The sequence below is a fragment of the Suricata suricatta genome, chromosome 7, assembly GCF_006229205.1.
Source record: "Suricata suricatta isolate VVHF042 chromosome 7, meerkat_22Aug2017_6uvM2_HiC, whole genome shotgun sequence".
NCBI classification, from domain to species: domain Eukaryota; kingdom Metazoa; phylum Chordata; class Mammalia; order Carnivora; family Herpestidae; genus Suricata; species Suricata suricatta.
The window spans coordinates 142,966,633-142,982,156 of NC_043706.1; the positions used below are offsets into that span (position 1 = coordinate 142,966,633).

The following is a 15,524-nucleotide window of genomic DNA, read 5'->3' on the forward strand; positions in this document are numbered from 1 at the left end:
CACAGTCACACGCACAGCACGCCCCACCCCCGGCGAGCGCACCTCTTTGGAGAGCCGGCTGAAGAGGTCCCCTCCTCGCAGGAAGTCCAGTATCAAGTAGAGCTTTCCTTCCGTCTGAAAGGCTGTGGAGGGAGGGAGGGTTGGCATCCTGGCACACCGAATGCGCCAGAGCCTTCCAGAAGCAGGGCTAGGGCTGGGGCCGGGCGGGGGGGGGGGCAGAGTCCAGGAAGAGGGCGGTGGGAATGAGTCTGTGTGTGAAGCGCCTGGAGGGTGGCCTCCGTGGCTTCCGCCCTCCCCTTCACTCCCTCCCTGCTCTTCGATGGCAGAGTGCACGGAGCATGGGGCCGGCGTCCTCGGCCGCGCCTGCTCTCACAGCCCCGCGGTCAGTGCCGGCGCCAACCCTGCCGTCGGGGCTTTGGTGGAGTGGGTGACAGCAGCCCAGCCGTGCGCGGCCCCCTCCCTCCCTGGGCCGCATCCTGCACATCTGCAGGTCACGGGACTCGGTCACCTGCTCCCTCCTTCCCCAGACGTCGGTGACGCGGGCAGTTACCAGAAGGAGCAGGAGGTCTCTGTCCTCCCTCCCTCTGGCCTTGGCTTATGTCTGTGTCTTTGCTTCCTTCCAATTCATGTAAATGTCAAGGACAACCGCCCACACCCAGCGCCACTGCCACCAACAAGGCAGGGGTTTTCCGTGTTTTCTTTTTCTCCCGTACTTGATTCACATTAGGGCGTAAACATTAACACCGTCCAGGAGGTCTCCGAGGTCAGCCTTCCATTCATTACTTTTAATTTGAAGATTTCACTCACCACTTCCCCGAGGAGACAAAAGACAGACTAAGAGGACTTGGTGTGGCCACAAAAGTCAAAATTGTGTGATTGGTGTCTCCCTTCCAGAAAATGGGAACCGTAACTTCCCTTGAAAGGAAGTTTTGAGGGTTCCATGAGCTCCTATCTTTAAGGTGCTTGAAACCTAGCATTCACTTAAAAGATGGGAGGCGATGCTGTTCTGGTGAAAGCAATTATTGGGTCATAAGGCGTTTTATTCTAAAACAACTCAAAAATATATCACAGATTCTCCTTGGTCTAGGCAAAAGACTTTTTTCTTTTCCACTATTACCAGCGATGATAATTTATTTATTTATTTATTTATTTTTTGCAAAAGCAAAGGGCTTTACGCGATGATAATTTAGTAACAAACAGGAGCCCCTCACGTTCATCTCCAGTTAGAACGGGGCACCCTCCCTCAGAGAGGAGCGCACGGAGGAGATCACGGGGCCCCAGGGAGAAGGCAGCCCCGCGCCGCACAGCCCGGGCCCTGGGACGGGGGCGCGGCGGTTCATCTTCCCTGGATTTGGGGCAAGTGGCATCAGGGCCTCTCAAAAGTAGGTGACGCTTTACTCTATTTACCGTAATGAAGTTTTACGATGAAAGGGTGGCTCACTTCCGCCAGGATGTCTCTCTCCATCTTCGATCGGACCCGGTCTCGAACTGCAAAACAGAGAACAGAGGCCTTCAAGAGACAAGAATGGGGTTCTAGAGAGCACGCTCCATAAAACGTTAGCTACAAATAATGTCCCCAGTGTTTTGTTACAGCAATTTTCAGGCATATGCAGAAGTCAGAATAGTAGGATCATGGTCACCCTTAAATCGTCCACCTACAGGGGCACCTGGGGGCTTGTCCGTTGAGCGTCTGACTTCGGCTCAGGTCACGATCCCACAGTGCGTGAGTTCGAGTCTCACATCGGGCTCTGTGTTGACAGCTCAGAGCCCGGAGCTGCTTTGGATTCTGTGTCTGCCTCTCTCTCTGCCCCTCCCCCACTTGCACTCTCTCTCTAAAAAATAAATAAATGTAAAAAAAAAATTTAAATCATCCACCCACCGCCAACAACTGTCTGCATTCTGGCACATTTGCTTTTCTTCTCTCTCTCTTCACACGTTACACAAAACTTGAACAATAAATCACCGACCCCATGACACTTGACCCCCAGGTGCATTTGCATGCAGCATCCCCTAGGAGGGAGGACAGTCTCTTACATTACCCCTGACATGGCCGTGACCTCTAAGAAAACTAGCAATCATGTCACATGTCACCTAACATCCAATCCACATGCAACACCCTCCGCCATGTCACCATACAGCCGTTGGGTTTTCCAATCTGGGATCCAGTCAAGGTTCACTCCTTACATTCGGTTGTTCTAATTTCTCACTCGATTTGCTTCTAGAACAGAACGGCCCCACGTTTCCCCCTCGTGTTTGGTGGACATTGCGGTGAGGCCAGGCCGGTTTCTCGTGGACCCTCTCACTTTCTGGGTGTGTCTGATCGTTGCTTAACAGGTGGTTCTAACTCCTTTATTTCTTGTAAACGGAGGTGAGGTCGGGAGGCTTCGTCAGACTGAGGCTGAACGTTGTGGGGAGACCTCTCTGCTGGGTGGTGCCGGGTGCCTCCGATCACAGCAGGTGAGGTGTGTGCGCTGCGCAATTCGCTAGGTGATGCTCCACGATATGACTGAGGTGGCAAGTCACCCGCGTGTCACTGCAAAGCCCCACACGTCCCTTCCTACGTAGTGAGCGAGCTGCACGGTGACACCTGGCAGGGGGTGACCCGCGGCCTCACGACTCCATCCGGGAGCGCCGGCACGTGTATGTGAGTCCTGCAGCCTCCGTTCGGGGTACAAACCGGCGGTCTGCTCACTCCTGACGGAACCGGAAACCAAGAGGAAGAGCGCTTCTCTCTGGCCTGGAGGATAATTACGCGTAGGGATTCTTAAAACAATTACTGCGTTTTAACCAATTTCAGTATTACTCTTTTTTGGTGCTGACATTGTCCAAAATGTAGCCATCTGGGAATACAGATGGATTTCGTTTGGAGGCAAAAATAATCAAGCCAGAGAGATCACCACCGAGAATAGGAACAGCCCCAAGGTTCCCGTGAGCAAAGTGAGGCACCGAGGGCAGCGACCGCGCACTGCCCACGTGACGACCACGCACCGCCCACGTGACGACCGCGCACCGCCCACGTGACGACCGCGCACCGCCCACGTGACGACCGCGCACCACCCCCTATGTGAGCGGAGGGAGAAAACGTCCCCAGATATTCCTAGGCGTGACGAATACGGGTATTGCATTACCGACGGGGCATTTAATCCGAGCATAATTTGGCCTTGTGATGCCTACTTTAAAAGTTTTATTTAAGAAGCGCTTCCCCAAGGATGGCCGTTAGTAAACAACAAGGAAAGCACCGGTGAGAAGGCTTGAGCAAGGAGGTGGGTGGAGCGAAGGTGGAAACAAAGTGTCCGTGCCTCCAAGAGTTAAACGCAGACCTGCGGGTGACCCAGCAACGCCTCTCCTCGGGCTGCGTCCCAGAGAACTGAAGACAGGAACTCACGCCTGCACACCCACGTCCACAGCAGCACGACTCACCATGGCCGAAAGGTGGACACCCACGAGTCTGCCCACAGAGGGACAGATGGAAAAAGTAATAAAGTTCTGACACGTGCATTAGCAGGGACGAAGCCTGAAAATGTTATTCTGAGTGAAACAAGCCAGACCCCAAAGAACAAATACTGTATGATTCTATTTATACAAGGTCCCTACAGCAGTCAAAATCCCGGAGACAGAATGGAGCCAGGTGGGAGCCGGGGAGGGGGCGGGGGACGGGGACGGAGCTGCGGTTCCGGATGACGACAAAGTCCGGTACGGACAGTCGTGATGGATGTAGAAGGCCGTGAGTGGGTTTTTTTCAATGTTTACTTACTTTTGAGAGAGATAAAGAGAGACAGAGACACAAAGAGAGAGCGCACACGTGCAGGGGGGAGAGACAGCGGGGGGGGGGGGGGGGGGACACAGAATCCGAAGCAGCTCTAGGCTCCCGGCTGTCCGCACAGAGCCCGACCCGGGGCTCGAACCCACAAACAGCGCATGACCCGAGCCCCCCGGGGGCCCCCTGTGAACGGACTTCATGCCACTGGCAAATGGGTAAAATGATCAGTGCGACGTCACATTGATTTATCAGAACGAAAGAGGCTGGAAGCCCCGGTGGCTGCAGGTCACAGGACAGCCTTCTGCTCTGACGCCGGCTCCGCTGCTCCAGGCACTGGCGTCTCTGGAGTTCACCTTGGCCTTGGGGCCGGACCTGGCGCTCCTCGCCTGCCCACTGGGGAGCTGCGGCCCCCAGGACGCGTCCTGGCTTTGTCGGGGGTGGGGCGGGGGGGCTGCTCTGGGACACCGTGGACGGTAATGGAACCTGCCTCACGGGGTCGTCATGGGGACGAGGACGTGGCACGTGGATTCCTGTGCCCGTATGCAGGGCAGGCTTTACTGCGGAGCCCCGGGGCCTTCTCTGCTCTTCCTCCTCTGTCCCACTGCTCCCACCGCTCCCACAGCTCGTCTGTTCCCGTGCCATTGCCAGGCTCCGCTGACTGCAGTGGCTGCCCGTGTCCCAGAGGGCTGTGGGTCACAGACGGGCCATGGGCAGGCGCCACTGGGCCTTCTCCACGCCCCTGCAGCCCCCGGCCCCCAGCTGTGCCCCTGTGGACCTCAGCCCGGCCTTCTCTGCGCCACTGCAGCCCCCAGCTCCCAGCCCAGTCTTCTCCGTGCCCCTGCAGCCCCCGGCCCCCAGCTGTGCCCCTGTGGACCTCAGCCCGGCCTTCTCTGTGCCACTGCAGCCCCCAGCTCCCAGCCCAGTCTTTTCCGTGCCCCTGCAGCCCCCAGCACCAGAGGGCCAGGTGGTGGAGGGGGAAGGTCTGGCTGTCATGGTCCGCGCCCCAGTGCCGCACAGCCGGTCCTCTTCTGGCTGCACCAGTGGAGTAGGGCCTCACTGCTTAGGAGACCCTGGGGGGTGCATCACCCAGCCCCGTGTTTACGGGAGAGCAGATGAGACTCATTGGGAAGAAAAGCCATGCTCCGGGCAGGGCGGTCCACACCCTGCCCTTCCCGGCGCATCCGTCTGGGTGCAGGGTGACATCCCAGCCAGCGGACAGCACAGACCCTCGGGAGGACACACGAGCCGTGAGCCAGAACTGTGAGTGGAGGCTGTCCCCCTGGTGGCCCAGGCAGAGCTCGGTGCTGGGAGCCGACCTGGTCGCTGGGCAGGTGTGTCTCACACGGATTTCCATCGCTCGCTCTGGTTTGGTCTCTGGAGCCGGGAGTCTCGAGTTCAGAGATGCCCTTTGGCTCCTTGGTGGCAGCATTGCGTGCAAACCTCTCCAGGAAGCTGTGTTCCCGCATTTAGTCTTATTTTTCCTGTTTGTCATTTGGGAGTTAGTGTGTGGTGACCTACGCTTTGGTCAGTGCAGTTTCTCTTTTCTGTATAAACAGAAAGCGGGCCGTACGTGGACGTCTGGTGCAGGTGCTGACGGCAGAGCCCGGGTTCCTCATGGGGGGGCGAATGTGCCCCGGGATGGGACCGATCCTCCCTGCTCCTGGGAAACTGGACACCTGAGTACTAGGGCACAGTGCTCCCACCGAGCTCTGTGCTCCTCTCCAGTGCCCGTCCAGTCTGTTGGTCTTCTCTGTGCAGAGCCATCTCTGCCCCAGCAGGTTGGAGTCTGGAGCCACCGGCGGAGACGGCAGCGAGGGAGCCCCAAGGGCCGGCGGGATCCGGGGAGTGGGAGGGACAGTGCTGGGAGGGACCCAGGCACTCAATACAGGCCCAGCATCAGCTGCAAGCACGTCATGTGAGCGACACTGGGGCCCCAGGACTGTCCCTTCTGGTGCGGTCAGAAGCCTTCCTAAGCAACCTGCTGTGTGGACCCAAGTGCACCACCGTGGCCCAGGCCCGGCTGCCTCCTCACAGGGAGGAGGCCATCGATGTCCTTGGCCGGCCTCCTGGGGAGTGGGGAGGGGTCCGTCATCTCCGCAGAGCAGGCCCGCCTGAGAAGGGCTGTGGGAGCGCAGCCTTCGTCCCCCAAGGTGTGGCCTCTTCTCGGAAAAGTTCCCATTCCATCCACTGTCCCACCCCCCTACCCTGGGACGAGGTTTGGAGAAGCAGAGCAGCCAAGGAAACGGGACACCATGTCCTCACACCCACCTAGCCAGCTCCCTGCAAAGTTCGGTCAAGAGCATCTGAGAGTCCGGTAGCCGGGAGTGACATGGCTGTCACCGTGTCCGCTGTTTGCAGTGAAGGCAGTGCTGCTGAAAACCTCGGGAAAAGATCTTACATGCAAATTTCCAAGGAACTGTTAAGTTACAGCAGAAATAAACATACATATTTCCTCCCTGCCTTTCACACAAAAATAAATCCCAGCTCTATTAAAAAGTGTTTTTAAAAAAATCAATCCAGGGGCGCCTGGGTGGCTCAGTTGGTTAAGTGTCTGACTTCGGCTCAGGTCATGATCTCACAGTTTGTGGGTTCGAGCCCCGCGTCGGCCTCTGTGCTGACAGCTCGGAGCCTGGAGCTGCTTCAGATTCTGTGACTCCCTCTCTCTGCTCCACCCCTGCTCATGGTCTGTCTCTCTCTCTCTCTCTCTCTCAAAAATAAACAAACATTAAAAACCATCAGTCCACGGAAGTGAGGACAAGGAGGACCGACCACCGCTGTTGGGCGGGATTCTGTGTGACGCAAGCAATGGACAAACAGCGTCGGAAAGAGGGACAGACTGAGTCACAACCGTCCATAAACCAGCCGAGAGATCAAAGGCCGACCCGACACGGAGAGGTTACGTGAGGCAGAGAGAGAGGCTGGGGCCTCGAGACCCCGTGCCCCAAGCGGCCGTGAGGGCGCTCACGTCAGCGGGGGCCATGTCCACAAACGTGTGCTGTGAGCGTGGCCCGCGGGTGTGGACGGGTCCTGCCCCGGTGGCGGGACACAGGGGCGTCTGTGTTCACTCAGGGCACGGCTTTCGTGGTGCTGAGACTGTGTCACCGACTGTTTCTGGGGACCCGCGTGGCCAAGATGACAAGATGCGGACAGAGCAGGGCCAGTTGGCCGAGAGACAACGCAGGAGCCGGGGGCCCAAGCGGCTGGACGGTCTCCGGGTCTGTGAACCCTGCCGAGCAGAGCCCACGGTCACCAAGTCACAGGACGGGGGACAGATGCGGAAGACGCCACACTATCTCCCCGGGACATGTATTCTCTGCCGTCGGACAGGTGAGACTGGATCGAGGGGGCTGCAACAAGTGTAAAAAGAAACAATGTTCTAAGCTATTCTGAGATCCATTAATAAGCCACAGACGGTTGGGGACAAATTCGGATTTGTGTGTGTGTTTCGCACCGACCCCGTATTTGTGGCTGCCCCGTAGCCAGGAGGGGCAGGGTGATGTGGCTTCCCGACTGGCCTTGCTCCCCCAGTGCCGGCTGTGACCTTCATGTGTCCTGCAGGCGTCACGGCCCCTGGCGGCCCCAACACAGACATTAAAGTCGCGGTGCCCCTTGATTCGCCCTACGGAGAAGAGCAGGATTCCCTCCCCAGGAAAAGCAGGGAGGAGGCACGCGGTGGGGTCGCCCTGGTGGACTCGGACACAACGCGAAGCCGGAGCCACTTCCCGTGTGTGTGCTGGGGGAGGGCTCAGGCCGACGCCTTCCGGACGCGCCTGCCCCTCACTCCTTTAGACAACTTCAGATGGACCCACTCTGCGGCCCGGAGGGACTTAAAGGTTAGCACACTCCAACCTGCTACTCTGTCCACTCAGCCACCTGGCCTGTTCTGGTGTTAGGAGACAAACGTCGGCCAACGCTCCTCTCAGGAGCAACAGAAACTCTCAAGACCCCCAGTCCTTTGAGTGAGGAAGCAAAACGCAGGGCCCGTCTCTGCTGGCTAGTCTCTGCTGGCTAGCCTAACGGCGTGGAGTCACGGAGTAGGGAGGTTTTGAGCCGCGAGGCTCCCTGACCTCCAGGGTCCTCGCCCTCCTACGAGTCCCCAGAACTCTCTAGAAACGGCCAGTGTAGTCTGAGAGCGCCGGGCGGGAATGCCCACTTTGGACTTGAGTCCACGTGCCGGGGGGGCAGGGGCTCCGGTGGGGCCCAGCGCCGCAGCCACGGCCCACAGAAGCCCCCTGGGTCCGAACTAGGGTCCCGAGCAGGCTCCCGGATGCAGCAAAATCTCCATCCCCACACAAGACCCTTTAGCCTTCGAAGGTCAAATTCACGGAAAAAAGTGACCTCCCATGAGATGCCGTGTTGGTAAACGTGGCAAGACTTTTGTGCCATTCTTTGGTCCAGAGAAAAAAGAAAGGAAAAAAACCACAAATAATAGAGATGGAACCACAAGGACTACGATACTCGGCCTAACTCCCCAGGGCTTGTCTGTCTCTCTATATGGATTATTTATTTATTTATTCATTATTTAAAAAAATATATACTCTATTGTCAAGTTGGCTAACATACGGTGTATACAGCTCTTGGTTTCCGGGGCAGATTCCTGTGATTCACCGCTTACATACAACACCCAGTGCTCGTCCCAACAGGTGCCCTCCTCAGTGCCCGTCAGCCATTTCCCCTCCCCCCGCTCCCATCAACCCTCAGTTTGTTCTCTGAATTTAAGTCTCTTGTGGTTTGTCTTCCTCTCTGTTTCAAACTATTGTTTTTTTTTTCCTTCCCCTCCCCCAGGGTCTTCTGTTCAGTTTCTCAAATTCCACATATGAGTGAAGACGTATGATATCTGTCTTTCTCTGCCTGACTTATTTCACTTAGCATGACACCCTCAAGGTCCATCCACTTTGCTACAAATGGCCAGATTTCATTCTTTTTCATTGCCGTGTAATACTCCATTGTATATATAAATCACATCTTCTTGATCCATTCATCAGGTGATGGACATTTAGGCTCTTTCCATGATTTGGCTATTGTAGAAAGTGCCGCTATGAACATTGGGGCACATGTGCTCCTATGCATCAGCATTTCTGTATCCCTCGGGTAGATCCCTAACAGTGCTATTGTTGGGTTATATGGTAGTTCTATTATTAATTTTTTGAGGAACCTCCACACTGTTTTCCAGAGTGGTCACACCTGTTTGCATTCTCACCAACGGTTTCCTGAGTTAATTTTAGCCACTCTGACTGGCGTGGGGCGCTATCTCCATGTGGTTTGATCTGTATTTCTCTGATGATGAGCGATGTTGGGCATCTTCTCCCATGACTGTTATCCATCTGGATGTCCTCTTTAGAGAAGTGTCTGTTCATGTCTTCTGCCCATTTCCTCACTGGATTCTTTGTTTTTTGGGTGTTGAATTTGTAAGTTCTTTATAGATTCTGGATTCTAACCTTTTATTATACTGGATTATTTAAAGAGAGAGTGACAGGGTTACTTAACTAATTTCTTGACCAGAGAATCTTTCCGTGGATGAAACTTCAGCCTTCTCCCACATTACACCATGTAGGCATTCAAGATGATGAGAGGGGACAGGGATCTATTTCCTACTTTCTACATATCTACAACGCAGAGACGCAGTCGTGGTGAGACAAACAGATGAGGGACCCCTCAGGGTGCTTGTCTGTAGATGACGAGCCGGGAGCCTGTTGTCCATGGGTGACCTTTTCCTGAGGTCCAAGGCGCCTCCAGGAGGCCTGAGAAAGACAGTCAGGGAGGCGTAAGGACAAGTGTTCCTCCTTTTCCTTTTTGTCCCAGACCCTGTGCTGAAGAGTGACTGACTGCAGGACAGCTAGTGGGCCAGGCCCCCAGTGCCCGTTAGCAGGCGGTGAGCACAGGCTTCTGACTCCAAGTCGTGGGCGGGGAGACGGCCTCACTGCTCTGTGCCCACGTCCTCATGGGTACGAAGAGGGTAAGGATACCGGTGGGGGCTCGTGGGACACGTGCTTGCGATTTGCTTTATCCCCCCCGCCCGAATTTGCAGTCATCCACATGAGAACCAAATGACATTAATGAATTTGCCTGTAAATAAGATCTGTTCAAACTAAGGCATTGACTGAAGCCCGGTTTCTGAGCATGTCAATGTTTTTCTTTTTTTTTTTTAAATTTTATTTATTTTAGAGAGAATGCGAGTGCAGGAGGGACAGAGGATCCAAAGCAGGCCCTCTGCAGACAGCAGTGAGCCTGATGTGGGGCTCGAACTTATGAACCATGAGATCATGACCTGAACTGATGCTGGACACTCGACTGACTGGGCCACCTAGGTGTCCCAATTCTTTTTCCAGTGTTTAATGTTTATTTTGAGAGAGAGAGAGCATGAAGAGGGGAGAGTCAGAGAGAGAGAGAGAGAGAGAGAGAGAGAGAGAGAGAATGCTAAACAGGATCCACACTGTCAGCATAGAGCCCAAAGCGGGGCTTGAACTCACGAACCAAGAGATAGGGACCCCAGACGAAATTAAGAGTCAGACTTCCAGCGACTGAACCACCCAGGTGCCCCGCCGAGTCAGCGTTTCTGAATGAAGTGCACCCAGTGTAAGGGAACAGACACAGAGGTGCTCAGGAGCGCACTCTGAGGTCCAAGGCCCCGGGGCTGCGTCAGGCGGGCACTGGCTCAGACTCTGTCACCAGCACGAGTGGAACCTGGGCGGTCCCACCCTGGCTCCCGCACCCGCCGCGCTCCTGCGCCCCCGCTGGGGTTCCGAGTGATGTCATCAGGGCTCTGCTTCTTCAAGAAAGGGCAGAGGAGGAGCAGAAATGGGCCCACCCGGCCGTCCGACCAGCTCAGAAGGTGGCCAGGCCCACGTCCCCCGTCCTCCAGGCCGGCGGCCACCGGCACCCAGCCACCACCGCCGACACACGCGTGTGCAAGAACCACGACTGCCCGGACTTCCAGAACTTGCCGAACAGGGAGATTTTGCCAGAATGATATGTTTTCTCCCCTTAGACTCAATGGGACAGAATAAGGACTTCTTTCCTTCAAAGCAGAGAATGTACCACCTTAGGGCTTAGAAAGCTGACTTGCAGGGACGACGGTGAGAACATGGGGGAGGCCTGTCCCGAACCCGTCACTGCAGGGACCCCTTTCACCCGAGCAGCGCCTCTGCGTCGTGGAGGATGGGGCACCACACAGGGGCCCGGCTGCGGTGTCTGGGCCCCTCCTTGGGGACTTGGCCCTCCTGGCAATGAACGTGGCGGCGGCTGGAAGGCGGAATCCTGTCTCAGCAGACAGCAGTCAGTGTCCACTTCCTCCTCACCCCCACCCCAGGGAGACCACCCTCCACTGGACGGACATCCTCTCATCTCCGGTCCCCCGGAGGAAAGGGCTGAGCCCGGCCGGCGCGGAGCCGGGTTTGGTGCTCTTACTGACGTCGCCCCGTTTCAGGTAGGAGGCCGGGAGGGGTGCCCACGGCAACACGGCCGCCGGGCTGAGCAGGACGAGCCCCGGGGCCCGGTCCGTGCTCCCCACCACTGCTGTGCTGGGGTCCTCTCACCCGGGGCTGACGCATCCTCGTGTTCACACCCAGGCTGACCCCCCAACTGGGAACCTCGGGGCGGCACCTGGCAGCAGCCGCTTGTGAAAGTCCTGCAGGCAATTCCAGCCGCAGCCAAGCTGGGGAAGCACCGTCGCTCACATGGTGACAGTCCCTGTGCGCAGACCCGCTCCGTGAGGGGACAGGGCCCGGCTGTCCGCATCCCTGGTCTCAGGCTTGGGACTATGTTTACAGCCATCTGAGCCCAATTCCCAGGCATCAGCCTTTGGCTTCATGCTGTGTGGAAGACGTTCTATAAAATTGTTACAGGAACAACTCAATGAATAACCACGAATACAGAGTTACAAAAGAAGCCCAACATTGGCAAAGGGTCCTCAAGCAACCAGGAGGCCAGCGGCACCCCCGTCCTGCGCCCTGCACCCCGTTCTCCTGAGGCGGGGGGTGTGCTGGGAAGGTGGGGGGACAGGGGGCTGCCAGCTGCACCCCCCAGCTGCGGAACAGCTGCCGTTTCCCTACACGTGATGCGCCCCCTCGTCACGGAAGGGGGTGCAGGCGCCTGACAACGCCTGGATTATTTAAAGATGAACCAGCGCTGCCGGAGACGACTGTCCTCACGTCAGGTGATTTGGAATCCGACCCACGACAGGTCTCTCCGGCGCACGCGTGACAGTCATCCCCGCTCTGGAGAAACGATCTGAAGTTTTACATGATTTCTGCACGCCCTCCGCCCCCTTCCCACGCTCCCTTCTCCCGATGGGTCACTGCTCACGCCCCCGCATCTCTCCCTCTGGGGGCCGTCTGCACCGCTGCAGGCGTCGGAGGCGAGCGAGGGGAGCCTCGCTGTGACAGCGCATGCGCGCCCCTGGGCCACTTCTGCAGGAGGGCTGACCAGCCTGCACACTGGCGCCAGCACGGCGCCGCAGAGATCTGGCGAACTGGGGCTGACGGGCGCAGGGGGGTCGCAGCGCGAGCAAATGGACATCCTCTGCCGTGAGTGAGAGGCGGGAGGCTGAGGCCAGCCGTGCACGGAGAGCCCGGCCTCCTTCCCGCGCGAGCTCCCCCTTCCCGGGATGGGGCCCAGACCACCTCGCCTGAAACCCTGCTTTTTAGTCTTTTCATTTTGTCTTGAGAAAATAAACCCCAATTGCATTTCTGGAAAAAAAAAACTTACTCTGTAGTGATGGACGATTATGGAACGCTGAATCAGTAAAGGATATCAGATAATGTTGGGCGGGAAAGGCAGGTTTTGGGGCGCCTGGGTGGCTCTGCTGGTTGAGCAGCTGACTTCGACTCAGGTCATGATCTCACGGTTTGTGGGTTTGAGCCCCGAGTTGGGCTCTGTGCTGACAGCTCGGAGCCTGGAACCTGCTTCAGATTCTGTGTCTCCCTCTCTCTCTTCCCCTCCCCCACTCATGCGCGCGCGCTCGCTCTCTCTCTCTCTCTCTCAAAAATAAACGTTAAAAAATTTTTTAAACGGGCAGGTTTTAAAGGAGCAAATGACATGGGAAATTTTTCTACTCTTTTATGCTGATGCGGCTTGTTCTCACCATGTAAAAATGATTTTATGAGGTCAACCATGTCGTTCTGGAATATTTTACAAATAACTTTACATGATAAAAGTCATACACGTTTCATTTTTGTTGAAAACTATAAATATAGACTATAGAGAAGAAAACGGCAGCTACCCACAATCCTGGCTCCTTGCACTTGGCGGAACGTCCCCAGCGCCATCCGCACTGGGGCAGGGCTCGGGCTTTGCTGTTGCCGAATAAATTTCTGTCCTGTGGATGCATCACACTGGTGTATACATTCCTTGATGGGCACTTTGGGCTTTTCCCCAAATGCTGCTGGCCCTCGTGAAGTGGCCAATGCGCTGGGAACACTCACACGCAGGCGCTGTGTTTACACACGCAGTGGGGCGGTCGGGTCACAGGTGACTCTGCGTCTAATCCTCTGGGCAGGTGACAGAGGCGCTCCTAATTCTGTAGACATCGTTTTTTAGGTGACCCTGAACTAACAAATGTCTAATTTACTTTTCTATTTCTATGGAGCTACTGTTAAGTAAAGAGATTTCTTCATTAAAAGTTGGGGGAAGAAGCCAAATTGAGCTCTGTTTCCCTACATTTTCCTGCATTTCGTCTTCGCTCACTATATGTCTTTTAGAGAACCATCCTTTAAAATTACGTTATTATGAGAATCTTGGACTATTTGGCCAGGTTCCATTGACAGTTTTAGAAATACGATTATAGCTAACAGAAAAAACATTCAGTATTAAGCACACAGCCTAAATTTCGAGGTTACTAAAACTGCTGAATGAAACACGCGCATGTGCAGTGAGGCAGAACGCCGCGACCACAGCGCCGAGTACGGACTCCTGAGGCGCCCATCTGGGAAGTCAGACTCCAGGCTGTGCTCGATTCGGGGTCGGGGGCGGGGGCGGCCTGGGAGTCTGTGTTTACCAGCGTCCCCTCCCAGGCACGCACAGCGGATTCCGAGACAGGCTCCAGCCTGGCCAGAGCGGCTGCCACTGCCCTGGGACGACCGGGTCCCCTGGGGCCTGTCACCTGCTGCGCAGTGATCCCCGCCCCTCCTTTGGGACGTGAGTCGCACTTAGCCCTCTGTCCTTGAGCGACCTCCTTTGGAAGGACACCTGGTCTCCGCGAACACCTAAGGCGTGCACGTCTCTCTCTATCTGGGTTACGCGTTTCCTGCCCTGTATCATTGGCTATCCGGTCTGGTGCACCAGGCAGCAGGAAGTGACGTATGCAGAGAACCACGCAGAATGGACTCCCTGAGGACCTTATCATAAGACTGAAGATTCAAGACCTGCTTAGCATCTGTGAGTCTCAGGGAGTCCAAAGGCCTGTGAGCTCCCCGCCCTTGACAGATATGTCCCCCCTCCCTGCGAGACAGCCCCCCACCTTGACGGTTTCCCGGCTGCGCCCCGTCTGGTCCTCACCCGATGAGCAGCCCAGCCCACAGAATTATTCACACGGGCCCAGCAACCCCTCCGCGGGGATGGGGGCCACCTTGTTTCCACCAAGCCTGCCTCCTCACGCCTGTCGTTGGTGGCTCTCCCCAGGGTGTGATGAGGGTACGTGACCCATAACTCAGTGCCACACCCGCCCAGGGCCTGGGGTGGGTGCCTGGACGCCTCCCTGTCTAGGGGACAGGCCCCTCCCTCACCAGCCCAGGGCTAGGAGACTGGGAGCCAGCAACGGGGACCTTGGGGGCAGCTTCATTCTGCCCCGTGTCTGGTGCTCACACGTCCCTGGGGGTGGGGGGACAGAGCTCTGTCATCGGGGGTCAGCCTGATTCCTGCCGCTGGCCCCTGGGACGTCACCCGGCCACGAACGGCGCTTTGCTGGGAACCGAGCAGTCGGGCGTGAGGGAAGCCTCCGGGGCACAGCCTGCCTCTCCTTCCCTCCTCGGTGTTCTTCATGGACGGCAGACTGTGCGGGGGAGAACGGTATTTACGCAATATGGCTTTCTGCCTGGAATCGTGGAAATTTGCAGGGAGATATTCATACTGTTTGTCATCCGTCGGGGGAGACGTGTCTGACACGGTCCTTTAGAGACGGCTTCGGAGACGGGCTGCCGACCAGGACGTATTCATGCAGAGAGCCGGGTACAAACCACGGCCGCACGGGGAGTCCTACCTTTCAGGGTGGCTTTCTTGAGGACCTTCATGGCGTACAGCTGTCCTGCGTCAGAGCCCTGGGCCTTCCTCACCAGGAACACCTGGAAGAGAGCACACGACACCGCGGTTGGTAAGACTGGCACTTGCGTCCTCCTCTGAGCCGACTCGGGGCTCTATGCGGGGCTGAGGGAAAAGTCCAGTCAAGTAAATACGCTCTCGGGAAATCCAACATGGAAGCTGGATGGATTTCATCTCACTGACTGTAACTGTGGGTGAACAGCGTTACATGTTTGCAGGAAGAAGCATTTGTTTTCAGTATCACTAACTTTCTCCTGAACACTTTCTATCAGGAAAATAAAAAGACCAGTTGTTTAGAAAACCAAACAATATTCACAGGGCGCCTGGGGGGCTCAGTCGGTTGAGCATCCGACTTCAGCTCAGGTCATGATCTCACGGTTGTGAGTTCGAGCCCCGCATCAGGCTCTGTGCTGACAGCCCGGAGCTGCTTTGGATTTTGTGCTTCCCTCTCTCTGCCCCTCCCCCACTGGTCCCCTCTCTCTCTCTCTCTCTCTCTCTCTCTCTCTCTCTC

At 56.4% G+C, this 15,524-nt stretch overlaps 1 protein-coding gene across 1 annotated transcript in view; it reads right to left on the reverse strand.

The window, feature by feature from the left end:
- Nucleotides 1-15,524, reverse strand: part of RPS6KA2 (ribosomal protein S6 kinase A2) — a 307,190-nt gene that overhangs the window by 52,973 nt on the left and 238,693 nt on the right. Inside the window, exons 4-6 of the mRNA XM_029943268.1 lie at nt 14,955-15,036; nt 1,408-1,488; nt 43-122 (exon numbers count right to left, since the gene is read on the reverse strand). Coding sequence (XP_029799128.1) covers nt 43-122; nt 1,408-1,488; nt 14,955-15,036 — 243 coding nt within the window. The remainder of the gene's footprint in view (nt 1-42; nt 123-1,407; nt 1,489-14,954; nt 15,037-15,524) is intronic.